The 14,308-nt window shown below is 42.2% G+C and overlaps 1 protein-coding gene across 2 annotated transcripts in view; it reads right to left on the reverse strand.

Moving 5' to 3' along the window:
- slc39a11 (solute carrier family 39, member 11) overlaps positions 1-14,308 on the reverse strand; it is a 116,000-nt gene that overhangs the window by 10,958 nt on the left and 90,734 nt on the right. For both annotated transcript variants that reach the window (XM_080462486.1, XM_080462485.1), the window contains exon 6: positions 2,867-3,034. In XM_080462486.1, coding sequence (XP_080318612.1) covers positions 2,867-3,034 — 168 coding nt within the window. The remainder of the gene's footprint in view (positions 1-2,866; positions 3,035-14,308) is intronic.

The raw sequence follows: 14,308 nt of genomic DNA on the forward strand, positions 1-14,308 counted from the left end.
TTGAAAAGCCAATTTAAATGGTATGTTTTAAAGAACCTTGGTCAGTTTATGCTGAGTTCATTGTTAAGTTAATTGCTAATGTGTAGCTGTAAAACTGTAAATTGGTTAAATACAAAAGCCCCAATTGGACTTGAGGTGACTTCATTGCGTTTACGGACAGTGCCAGTTAATAAAATTGCTCACCATCATGATATAGGTGCTTGAAAACAACTTTGTCCCTTAGTAATTCTACATACCGGGATTCTAATTAAGTTCATGTGAATTTTGTGTGCCAAAACGTTACTCCAGTCGCTCTCTCTAAATCTCTGGTCGCCTCGCACGTCTCTCAAACCACATGCAGCAGCTGTCAGTGACCTTGCTCCATCCGTCACACTAACAGGCATCAACACTAACGGTGAAGAGACGGGATCGTCATCAATCTCCATCTCCGTCTCTGTGCGGTGTCAGAAAGCGCTCGGATCCTCTTGGACGATCGCTGCGTGTCGGTATGCGGCTTCTGTCTGGGCTGCGCGAGGGGCAAACTAACGCCACCGGGGTTAGGCGTCACTTAATAACGCCGGCCGTCACATCCGGGGCGAAGGCGTTCGCGGCATGCCGTCTTTCCCAGAACCAAAACAGCTTGCCAGATTACGGCGTAATGTCAGCATGAGAGAAGAAGCTACAGTTTTATGTGCGATGCATCTCTTTCAACAGACGGCTGCACCACACGGGTTGATTACCTGGGAAGGCCCCGAGGAGCTCAAGCTGCTGAATGACATGGACGCATGTTGTGGAAACACTGCAGCTTTTTTTTCCAAAATAAAACGCAACGCAGACTAACGGAATTTTAAATGTGCATTTCAAAGATAAAACATCGTATTCTTTCTTTGAGGTCCGCTACAAAATGATAGTTGGGGCTCCTTGCTTTAAGGTGCTGAGGCTGAGTCAAGACCAAGATCTGGAAAATGTGACCTGCTGGCAGGTTTTCTAAGATTTCCCCAATGTACGGTGGTTAGTTCTCACTGAAACTAGTCCAAAGCTGGGAAGCCAATGAACTTGTGACAAAAGAAAGCTCGTAGTGTTTACACTGCATCAATGGCTGGGTTGAACAAAAAAAAACAAAAAAAAAAAAACCTACCACCTTTAGAATTATGGAAACAAGTTTAAATCGTTTGAGACGATGATAAGAGGGGAAACTCAATATGGTTCACTTCCACCGACTCATCCCAGCTACTTATTCCTCGGTGGCCTCTTCCACAGTGATAATAAACTGCGCCACACTATAAAAAGCAGTCGTTTGATGAATGTGATAAAAACTTCAAGGTGTTGACTCGGCCTCTGAATTCCCCAGATCTCAAGCCAATCAGACGAGTGGAAAAACAAGTCCGATCTGAGGTAGACCAACCATATATCTTGATGAATGATACCACAGGGCACTGTCAGAGGCCATCTGAAGTTTTAGGCTGGGTGAGGAAGACAGAGGTGGCTTCACTTCATGGTTTATACAGGATGAGCATTTTGCACTTCATATGTGAGTCTGCATTGGCTTCGTTTTCTTTTTTATTCATAAACTTCAGAGGATCGAACGTAAATTCACTCCAGGCCATTCATGTCGTAGATTACGTCTGGAGCTGGTGCTGCTGGATGTAGCCAGTTTTCTGTTATGGCTTTCTAAGCATCAGTGCTCGGTATTCTAACTACTTCGTTTTATTATCTGTATCTAAAAGTGAGATTCCCACAAAGAAATGGTCCCAATTCAAGGTAATGTTGTGGATTTCACTCGCTTTTGACCTTACAACTGACCCAGAAGAAGCGGTAGTCATTGTTCGTTCAGCAGCTGGAGGAAACTGACATTTTTCATTTCTGAATAGGTGTTATGAAATAACTGACTAGTCCCTTCCAACCAAAGTATCTACATAAAGTTGAACTCCCCCCCCACCAATTGAAATTTACTGTATTTTTCCCACATTTACTTCAAAAACAAAAGAAACGGGAGGTCGCAAACTGAAATGAGGTGGATTGGACCACTTCTGGCTGTGCTGCCTCATCGAAGGGCCACTTCACCACTGTTACTTCACAAACTGTATTTACAAATACCGCAAACTGTAGGTCACGAGATTTTTCTTTATTCTTTAATCAAAAGTGGAATCGAAACCTTTCACTAAACCGATGAGTGGATGAAGAAATTGGTGCAGTTTACTAGCCAGACTTAAGACACCCCTTACACTCAAATTCTCTCCATATTAAAGCAAATAGAAAAGTATATATAATAATTAATTGGACCAGTATTTATTTCCACTACTTCAGGTGGCAGAAGACACTCTCGGACTGAAATTAATGTGAAACAAAACCCTGTCTGGGAACCTGTTCAGCAAGCATTTTATTACAATTAGTGGGACCAATGCAAAAGCACTTATCAGTAAACAGCTCCATTCAATTATCATAATCTGGCAGTTCACACGTCACAGGTACAACAAAGTCTCTAAATCTGTACACTTGACATATTGCCAATTTGCTTTTTATCCACGATTCATTGAGAAAGCAATCACTGAGCGCTAGAACGATAACATCATTGTGAACCGAAGTCAGTCGAGATGTTTGCAGATAACTTAAACAAAGGCGAAGGCGTTTGTTTAATCTATTTGGATGTAAAACACAACGTTTCAAGTGAAAACACATCATTTTGTCATTATTGTTTCAGAACAGCTTTGAATTTAAATGCCAAGGTTTTTGAATTACGATGTCGGTACCCACAAACACCCTCAAAATGCTAACATATACCCTCAAGACGGTTGTGCAAGAACTATCGTGTTGTTCAGTTGCAATAAGGTGTTGGTCCAACAGAGTTATGGGGTATCTGTTGTCCCCTGCCGTGTTTTGTCCCCACCTGGAATGTTGTGGATGGTAATGGCGAGAATGAGGAGAAGAATTCGCCTCCAGCTGCTACTCGTCTGTCCAACTCCTTCCTGCTGTTTACTCCCAGCCTCCTGTCCTTCTGAAAAGCCTGAATGTGGTCCTCTCCGCCTCTGGTGGACGTCTCCGTTCTCTATTTTATCTGTGCGTCAGAGAATGACAACGTTAAAATCACAATGATGCAAAGGCTGTGCAACATTCACACCCATGAGCTATAGACGTTCAATTATTCATCAAAAGATCAAACAAATAGATACAACTTGCATAACTTAAGGTTGTGCTATGAAGACACCAGGTGAGTCATTGTTTAGAATGAACTGTACCAATGTAAAAGTTACGACAGCCCGACAAGGCTTTTACATGAGCCATAGTTAAGTCTCCGGTTCAGAACAGAAGGGCTTGTCAGACGGCGGAACAATGCCTGTAAGGCTGCGAAAGTCTGCAACCAACAAGGTCTATTGAATCTTTAAATACAAAATCAGGCCATTTCAGGCTGTGAAAGGGCAGCCGTGTGAGGAGACAGGTTCAAACTTTTCTTACAAACCTTTTCTTGAAGAGAGACTTTGATGAAAGCCTCTCTGCAAAAACATGTTGTCACCACTGACAACACATTCAAAGGGAAGTTAGTTGAAGTGAAATAGCCACCGTTTTTTGTGTAAAACCTGGCATTAGAGCCTTCGTGGACTGTCCAAAAGAGGCAGGAATTGATCATGCTACTTTTCACAACACACACTTGATTGGGTGAAAATAGGATTCTACACAATAACACTGGTCTCATTTTCCATACTATACACTATATAATCTATTCAGGGTTGATTTGAGCCTGACGAGGCTCACTGCAAATACTCCCTTTTCCCTGTGAAAACCACCTACGCAGAGAGTTTTGACAATCACCAGAGCAAGGTTTTATCAGCCCTACTGATTGGCGAAGAATACAGCATGACAGACCAACAAGCAGGAACGTAGCACTCATTGCTTCTTCCGGTGGTTGAAGGAATTATGATTGAACCGTGTGGAGGGGCGGGACACAAACTCAAAGGAAATGTTCTGCTGCTGTTGCTTCTCGCACATTTTGGAAAAAATTGTCATTTCATTGTCGGAAAGAACATAATTAAACAGAAACCGAGGTGGTCAGAATGTTATGGCTGATCAGGGGTATTCATAAGAGCGGAAAACACTTTCATTTGTCGTGTCTTTGACTATGATAATTTTTTTTTTTTTTAATGCTTAGACATAATATCTATTAGTGTTATAATTCAAGAGTGTAATCATGACTACAAATCTCAAAAGGTGGATAATGTGCACAGATTGTTTTGATTGGCGCCTTGACAGTATTCAACAAGAATGGTAGAAATGAGATGAGAAAAGTGGTGAAATGGTACAAAGGCTAATTATGTTCTCTGCAATCTTAATCAGTGGTTATGAGGCTTCTTGGATCTAAACCCTTCAAGTCGCACTTGTGTTACAATCACATGATTTCCTGCAACACAATGACGGCTGTCTTCATACCCATCTTCAGTGATAAACGGTTTCATTAAACATTAGGGCCCCATTTACACATGCCATCATTTTTGCGTTTTGGTTTCAGAAAAGTTCCGCATTTACATTGGAACATTTTGAGAAGAGACGCCACTCTGGAGAAGGCTGCTGCTGTGATTGTCCATCCACTCGCGCAGCAGCGACGTTTCACAGATGCCTTGTTTTCCCCGTTTCCACGGAGATGGAGTCGGGCCCTTTTCAAAAAGCTTCGCCCGGGGAGCAGTTTTCAAAAAGCTTCATTTTCTCCGTCAGACACCCAAAACGTGACTGAAGTTTTCCGATTCCTCACCCGGCGTCAGGGGTAGTAGATCACATGATTTCTATGTCCAATCTAAACGAGCTACGATACTAATCTAAAATACAGAAGAAAACAACTTTTCCTTTGGTTCCAATATTAGTCCAATTATCAGCTTCATATCTGAAAACAAAGCCAGTGACCCGTGATGAGCTAATGGGAACAAATCCTCAGTGAAAGGTGACACAGACAAAGCAGAAAAAGAAAAAAAGAAAATGATGCTACATTCTTAAATAGCATGCTGGTTGTAATGAGCTGACAAAAAAAGTGCTAGGTTTTAAAGTTTCATACAGAGGTTGGCTGAGGATGCACTGGGAACTGGTTTGCATCACCCGAAAATAAAGTCCTCACGAAACGTCGTGAGGGGTTTGATCCAGTCTGCAGTATTGACTCAATTATGTAATAACTAACACCACCAGTGTGAGCTGTGGCCTACTTTCAGCATATCTTGTGTCAGATTGCACAATTTTACACCAGAGGGGACCTGCTACAATCAGCACGGTCTGGAAAGCTGAGCACGAGAAAAGTTTATATGAGGCCACCTCAGAACACCTTTTTTCTGAAAGGACTATTGTAAAAGAACCCATTACAAATGAATAGGAATTAAATGTTACAGAGTTCCATATTAATGGAGATATTTGTATATGTGACTGGCCTTCAATCTGTTCAGCCATTTATTCAGGTTACAAACAAAAAAGGCCATCACACAGACTTAACTCGTTAAACATAACACAAACGGACCTTTTGGCCACTTCATTTAGCCTTTTTTTCTGGATGTATATTCCTCTTCTTTGTTGTTTTTTCAAGGTAGGTGGATGATGACATATAGAGCTTGCCTTCCATGTGCTTCATACTTTCAAAGTAGCTGACTATTATCTGAAGCAGAATAAAGAAATAATCAAGGACGGTGAGATCAACTAATGTCCCCCCCCCCCGCCTGATGACGTGCGACAGAAAATTCTCTATATGAGTTTTGTTTTCAAAGTGAAGTTCACAAAAGCGAAACGCTGCTCGCCAGAAGGACACATTTAATGGCTTGCCCCTCTCGAATTGTCAAAAAAACTCAGCGGCCACGCTGAACTGCCTACCAGCTGTAAACACGTATGAGTGAAATAGCGCAGGTTAATGTCTTGGACATTCTATGCAGGGAGTAATTAAAAAAAAAAGAAAAAAAAAAGGAGGCACTGCAATGCTGATAGTTGTTATAAAACTGAGGTGGACAACTACAATGTGATGCCACTACAGTTTTCAGGGTTGTGAGTTCATCATCTTTGCCCCACCAGCTGGATGCTGTGTGCTGTTCACTCTTGAATTTAAAAGCACTTCTCCTACAGTGTACATTTACTCCACAGATAATGTGGATATTCCAGCCCTTGTTAACTTTGTACCTCCTTTTGCTTTCTGTGCCACGATTAACACGTGGTTAGAGGCTGTTGGAGGTTCAGTCGGCGTCTACAAAGACGCTGTGCGGAGGTGGTTTGCGGTAACGCGTTGCCTTCACGCATCGTTTGCATCTGGACTGCAAATTGGGCTTAATACTGTCGCAGTACAAACACGCGATCGGAATCAGTTGGCTGACGCCTGTCATAATGACTCCCAGCAATTGTTTTTTTCACGTCACCAGCAAACACCTTCCTACAATTCCTCTGTTCCTCGTTGCTCATGCAGTTCATAATACATTATGTGCAGTGGGAGTCTGCAGTGAGTCTCCTAAAGCATATGTACGGTATTGCGTTAACATCTGAACTTCAAATTCTTCCACGTTGCTGACACGAAATGGAGCCGTCATTTCGAGATTCCTCACTTCGCTACACAGCGCATTGCTCCGTCTCTGGCTGCGGACACGTGTTGTTCCGCTTTAGTAACCACCGCATGCTTTACTGTCAGACTGAATGTTCTTGCTGGCTGCTGATACTCCGTCCAGTTTGGTATGAAAGTGACCTGAGCTACTCGGAGATATTGAGTGGAAGGTCTTTTCTGTCTTTTCACAATTAACTTGAGCAATATTGTTAAAGTCATCGCCCAAATCATGATAGTCGAACCCTTGAATAATAATTTTCTCCAATCTTGTTGCGATAAACATTGTCGCACACAACTTGTGGATGAGGGATTGTTTAGGCCAGGGGTCTTGTCCTGAAGCGAGGGGTCACCTAAACATGCAGTTTGGTGGCCAACCAGGATCGGACTTACAGGATGCAGGATCGCAATACCTAAGACGGATGACTATATGCACAGTATCTGATAAAAAAATAGTTCTTTCCCTTTCTGTTCCACCTGATCATGCGAGTCAGTCTGGGTGAGGTTGGGATGACTTGCGATAAAAGGACGACTCGCTGACCTACAGAAGGTGCGGCGTTTCACCGTTTCTCCATTCGAATCAGTTTTTCTTCATTGTCTTCTCGGGCGAGGTGATTATTTTCAAATTAGGTTGTTTTGGGCACTTTGCTGACCCCTAAGCGAAGCAAAACCTTTATTTTTTGTTTGAAAATTGAATAAACGAAAGGGTATGAGTTTCAAGGGATAGTTACAGCCATTATGAGTCCAAGAATATATGCGAACAAAACATCGTTCATGCACTACTTTTTCCACATTGGGGCAAATATTTTTGAAAATCTGGTATTAGATAGTGATCCTTTTCTTGAAATAGCTGAATAATATTTATTATTAACAGGTTGCCCTTTATCAAAAACAGGATGGGAATTTTAAAGCAAAGCTTACTGAAGTGACGAGAAACCCAGAAAAAGAGATTAATGAGCACCAGGGATTGTTGAATATTTGACTATCCTGACAGTGATGATTGAGTATGGGCCTGCATATGTAATTACCTCCACAAATACATGACTAATATGATTCCTGAAGGCAGGAGTGAAGAAGTTTTCTGCTGTTTGTTTTCAGAAACCCCCCCCCCCCCCCCCCCCCAAAAAAAAAACAAACATCCAGCACTGAAGGCCAGACACAATGAAGAGAGGGTATGGAAGCATACACAGCAAAGCTGACAAGACAGCCTGTCAAGTGTCGACTTCAGAAAGCTTTACTACACAGTTAAATGGCTCTCATGGGATCTGAATATCAGCCCGTCAGCGGGGAGAGAGTCCAAACTTAATATCTTGTTTCTTGTCTTCTTTGCCGACAAAGCGCATTTGCCATGTACTGCCGTGCGGCGCTTCCCAGTGGTTTAAGGAATTTATCTTGTGATTCAGGTCCGTTCCCTATCCCATGTATTATGTAGGTGAGCACGGTTTATGCCGTCTGCTTTGGCGAAGGACTTATTGACACAATGTTGGAGCATGAATCCCTGGTTTGGCATGGGTTAAACATAAAGGAGGTTAACGCACTCCAAAATGAATGTTCACCTTGGGTCTCAAAGACAACTTGGACAACCCGAAACACTTTATGTCCAGCTTGACTTTATATTTTCAACTACTGCAACCAAATGTATACGCTTAAAAGTACTGTACCCCGACTGTACATCGTTTTTCGTGAGACGTAAAGCTATGAGAAGCAGATGAAGACATTTTTTTTTGTGTTCCATCTGAGGGTCCGTCCACACGAGAACGCCGGTTCAAGTAAAGGAGTCGTTTATGGCTTATCATCCATACGAGGCGGCGTTTTAGAAGCATGAAAATTTGTCTTTTTGAACCCGGGTTCCGCGGTCCGCAAGGTCATCAAAATAACCACAACAATCAAGCTCCGGTCGAGCTGCAGAAGCTACTGATGCAAGATGCAGGAGGAGCAGGGCCATAGACCTACAGAACTCAGAGTTGTATAAAGGTTTATGAGCAGGAGTCTACTTCTAAATTTCTTCTGCATTTTTGGTGTGTTTGGTGAGTCACAGCGCCCCTAAAGGCCTGGCATATGTACTACATGCCCTGAAGCCCCATGTTGAGCCGTGTTCATAGTGAGGTGTGGACGGAATTTTTTTGGAGAACCCCGGGGAGAAAAAAAGATTGTTCTGGCTTGTGTGGATGTGGCCTGAATTTGTTCCGGTAAACCCTCCTGGCTCACATGTCCCATCTACTTTTCAGGTTCTTTGAATGAGTTCCTTTCGAGTTTGTTTGATATGACATGGCTTTGGCTCTTTATCCAGAATGGAACGTTGCAGAGTGGAGTCTACAAATATGCGCCTTCATGTTGGTGTCACATTTGACTGGTGAATGAACGTTATTGCGACATGCGAGAGTTGACAGTCCTGGCTGTGTGGGGCTTTTTTGTTGAAAAAAAGAAAAAAATCATTGGTTCGCACAATCATTGTGCCATTCAGCCATAAATAAATAATTTAGTGTTGGCTATTTATTTTTCTATTTTTTGCCCCCCATGAAAACATGCCACAGTTGTTGATCAGGTAATGAAAAAGTCATCTTACAATTATATAGTATAAGTGTTTTGATATCCGTGCCTGCCCCTGCACAGTGCCCATCAGGAAGACACCAATCCTGAAGTTGCTACCATCAATATCTGAGTCCGAATTTATCTTTACTATTCACAACGTTTCCAGTACATTTCTGTGTTTTTATAACTTTGACACACCTGAACACAGGAAAAGTCTATCACCGAGACGTTACATCTTCGTGAAGTCACACGACCTATAAAAAAACGAGCCGACAAAAGAAGAGTCTGTTTTAAGTCAAGCAGAAGCAGATGTCATGATAATGTTATTCTGTGTTATTTGAATGCAAGTCGGTCAAGTGTGAAATGAAGACAAAGAAACTGGAAACTACATCAGTAGCGAGAGAAAAGCGTTTTTTTCTGTCCTTTGCTGTTTTTGTAATGAACAGTGGGGAATGATGTCTGTTTAGGCACTGAAGGTCTACTACGAGAGGTCTGTAAGTGAAGCCCATCACATACATTTCTACTATACGTCACCTTTTGCTGATGACAGAACACGTTTCCATCGAGAAACTTTCCTATTCCTGGTTTGTTACGCTATACAAACTAAAGGCCTTTTAATGCCTTTGTTCCGAGCAATTTCTTAAGGGTTCGAGTCTGTTTGTTGAAGCCTGGCACTGAGAAATCGGTTTTTGATGACATTTCCAAGCATCGTTGTTGAAATTGACTTTTTCCCCCCCGTTTCCTTGTGGCCTGCGTTTGTTTTGCAATTAAAGTTCCGCATGTAATGAACAACAAAGGAGCCAAACAATGTTTACACAGCTCACAGTGCTTGAGCTGTTTCTATAATATTGTGTTCAATGTGCACACAATGAACGTTCTTCATTTGCACAGCCAGGGCCTGCCTGAACAATCGGTTTGAATTATTACTGCGCGGCAACGTATTTATACAGCACAGCATGTGAATGGCATCACTTTGAAGTACGGGCAAGAGCAATTTCGTTGTAGGTTGCCGTCAGACTCTTCTGAACGCCTCCCTCTTCAGCGGAAGCTGAAGCTGTCAATCAAAATAGATTAATAGTGTTGGTTTTTTCACTCATCCCCTACTGCACATATCAGGTCAACAAATAAAGCATTTTGGCGAGCACCGCGATATGTAGGTAATATGAATGGAGCTGTAGTTCAATTAGGTTCATTATGCCTTTAGTTTGTTTAGAAGTATTTTCTAATTCTTCTCTTCAGGCAAATTTGCTTTTACAAATGGTTGGTTGGACAGATAAACGGGTAGAATTTGTTACTGTAAACGTCATTGGGACTTTTACACACAAACAATTAAAGGGATGAGCATAAAGCATGTCAGTTGTAGTATCTGGATGTGTAGTATCTCTGTTAAAAGCACAGAGAAATGACTGTGTTGTATTTGGCGCTTAACAAATATATAAAGTTGAAAGTTGAATGTGATGTTTATATCTGGTATGTCACTGGTACTCGCCTACAGAGCTCACGATACAATTCCATGCTGATATTATGGAATTTTTTTCATGGTGTCTTATCTTTATGCAGAATATGAAACAAAGAAGTCTCACACCTTGTTTCTTCCTTTGTTAATATAATCCTGACACACTATCGTAGATAAAAGATTTAACCATGTAAATGATAGAATAATTATTCAGGTTTATCAGCAACAAAGGTTGTGAACTCATTGGATTTTGACGAAGCTCTTTGTAAAGTATACTACCATACTTTGATCAGCCTTGTGTTAGCCGTCTCTTTATTGTTTGTAATTGGGGGCTAAAAAAATACAACATGTTAGGAAGCAGTCAGTAAAGTATCACTGTTTACCACTAAATAAAACGGGTATATTTCTCTCTTAACAATTTCACAAGGCAAATTAAATGCATGCAGCTGCCTGTACTCTCTTTTCACGGGTTGCAGCTTGATGGGATGAGACTAAAGCTAATGATTTCAAATTTCATTAAAGCAGACAGTGTTTACTGCTGCCGCTGACACATCAGTGTCAACTTCAATTTCTATAGAGAGACTATAAGAGCACATCTCAACACCACTTCCAAACTCGTGGCTTGAGTTGCCCTTTACACTGCAAGATGGTTCATATATACAGTACATATATATATACACTGCTCAAAAAAATTAAAGGAACACTTTGAAAACACATCAGATTTCAATGGTGAAAAAAAAATGTTGGATATCTATACTGATATAGACAGTTTAATGTCTCAGGAACAAAAGGATGCCACATCTTTTGATGGAAATAAAAGTTTTCAGCCTACAGAGGGCTCAGTATATAGACACCCCAAAAATCAAAGTGAAAAAATGATGTGGCAGGCTCGTCCATTTTGCCTAAATTCAATTTCTGCAACTCAAAATTCTTTTCAATATCTTGTGTGGCCCCCCACGTGCTTGTATGCATGCTTGACAACGTCGCGGCATGCTCCTAATGAGATGACGGATGGTGTCTTGTGGGATGTCCTCCCAGATCTGTCTAAGGGCATCAGTGAGCTCCAGTAAAGTCTGAGGAGCAACCTGGCGGCGTCTGATGGACCGAAACATTATGTCCCAGAGGTGTTCTATCGGGTTTAGATCACGTGATCGTGAGGGCCATTCAATTGTGTCAATTCCTTCATCCTCCAGATACTGTCTGCATGCTCTTGCCACATGAGGCCGGGCATTGTCGTGGACCAGGAGGAACCCAGGACCTACTGCACCAGCGTAGGGTCTGACCATGGGTGCAAGGATTTCATCCCGATACCTAATGGCAGTCAGACTGCCGTTCTCTAGCCCGTAGAGGTCTGTTCGTCCCTCCATGGAAATGCCTCCCCAGACCATCACTGACCCACCACCGAACGGGTCATGCTGAATGATGTTGCAGGCAGCATAGCGCTCTCCTTGGCTTCTCCAGACCCTTTCACGTCTATCACAGGTGCTCAGGGTAAACCTGCTCTCATCTGTGAAAAGCACAGGGCGCCAGTGGCGGACTTGCCAATTCTGGTGTTCTATGGCAAATGCCAATCGAGCTCCACGGTGCTGAGCAGTGAGCACAGGGCACACTACAGGACGTCGTGCCCTGAGGCCACCCTCGTGAAGTCTGTTTCTGACTGTTTGGGATGAGACATTCACACCAGTAGCCTGCTGGAGGTCATTCTGTAGGGCTCGGGCAGTGCTCGACCTGTTCCTCCTTGCACAAAGCAGCAGATATCGGTCCTGCTGATGGGATGAGGACCGTCTACGGCCCTGTCCAGCTCTCCTAGAGTAACTGCCTGTCTCCTGGAATCTCCTCCATGCTCTGGAGATTGTACTGGGAGACACATCAAATCTTCTTGCAACAGCACGGATGGATGTGCCATCCTGGAGGAGTTGGACAATCTGCGCAACTTCAGGAGGGTTAAGAAATCGCCTCATGCTCCCAGTCGTGATAATGACTCTAGCTAAAGCCAACACTTGTGGAAAAACAGTTGAAAAAGATCAAGAGGGAGGAACTTGAAATGGCCTCCACCTGCAAAACCAGTCCTGTTTTGGGGGCCATCTCGTTGTTGCCCCTCTAGTGCACCTGTTGTTAATTCCATCAACACCAATGCAGCTGAAACTGATTAACAACCCCCTCTGCCACGTACCTGACCAAAACCTTATCAGAAAAGTGCAATTGAATTCATGCCATACCCTGATAAAAAACTGTTCCTTTAATTTTTTTGAGCAGTGTATATATATATATATATGCTATTTCAACATATCTCGATAGAGCATATTTTTCAGGCTGCTCCGAACACTTCCAAGAGAAGCCTGTTCGACTGATTGACAGGTGGATGGACACACTTTGTTGAAATGATTAACATCCCCCAGTGGAACTCCCCTACCAGTATCCGTGACCTTGGGGAGCTCACACGCACGCACGCACGCACGCACGCACGCACGCACGCACGCACGCACGCACGCACGCACACACGCACACACACACACACACACACTTTCTTGGAGAGAAACACTCACCTTGAAATATGTTACAACTTTGGATTTTTTTGGAGGAAATTTAGTTTTGATTTTTGGAGAAATGTGAACATTGTCATTCACATTAAATACTGTTTTGCTAATAAGATTCAATTTCCTTTTTCTACCTTTTTCTACTGACCTAAAATCCTTTTATTTTGCTCGTGTCCTCATCGTTAATCACGTTTTAGGTCTTTTTTCTCCACAGTTCATCTTCCTCTTTCTGTTAACAACACTTATTTAAACAATTGCATTAGTATTCTGAATCTAAATGTCAATAATACATTATCATTCCATCTTTATCTAAGCATTGGCGTTCAGCTATAAAGAGACGCTACGAGACAAGATATGGCAGGATCCAACGGGGTTGTTATTGTAAAATCGGAATTGTGTTATGAACTGATCATGTGTTTGGCAGAAGTATTTACCAAGGGCTTAATGTGCATATGCAGCAGCAGAGTTTCTGACAAGTTGTGTTGTCCCGCATTTACAAGGAGATGGAATAAGACAACTGTTGTGTCATGTAAATGGAGCCTTACTTCTCAAGACTCTTTCAGACCCTGTTTTTAAGGTGGATTGAGATGATCCTGTTCAAAATGAGCGAATAGCTTTTAAAGAAAAGGTAAAATGTCCTGTGTTCAACATCTGACATGCTTATGTTAGCTGCGATGTGTATGAAGTATAGACTCATGATGACTGTGAATCATTGCTTGCTCTTGTTATTTACATTTCACACTGTCGAAATCCTGTTCAACAAAAAAGTTTATATCAAAATACCTGAAATGACAACTTTCAGGATCTTTTGCCATTTTGAACTGGTCCTCTTAAAGCAAATTCAAAATTCCCAATCATTTAACAGATGTCCAACCGCCTTCTGGTTTCTGTTTAAGAGTTTTGAATTATTGGAAGTGAATATTGAAAAATGTTAAGCTGAGATGTAATTACAGGGGTAAAAAAAAAAACCCCACAACATCGTGACCCTTGAAAATGGCTCTACTTACACTGCAAAAGTTGAGGAAGCCGATCAGTTGCTGTACAATGATGAATCCTGATAGGTTTATAAAGGAAAGCTTTGCCTTTTTGACCTCCAAGAGCATGTCAGACTCCTTATATTGGAAAAAAAAAACCACCCTGCAGTGTACCTGTGAAATGTTCCCATTCCAAACAGCTTGCCCTCCTCGCTGACATTTCTTCAGCCCATTTAACAACCTGAATGCGGAATTGAAAACATGTATTGTCCTCCGCTCTGCCAGA

Source organism: Lipophrys pholis (assembly GCF_963383615.2).
Source record: "Lipophrys pholis genome assembly, chromosome: 1".
Lineage (NCBI taxonomy): Eukaryota > Metazoa > Chordata > Actinopteri > Blenniiformes > Blenniidae > Lipophrys > Lipophrys pholis.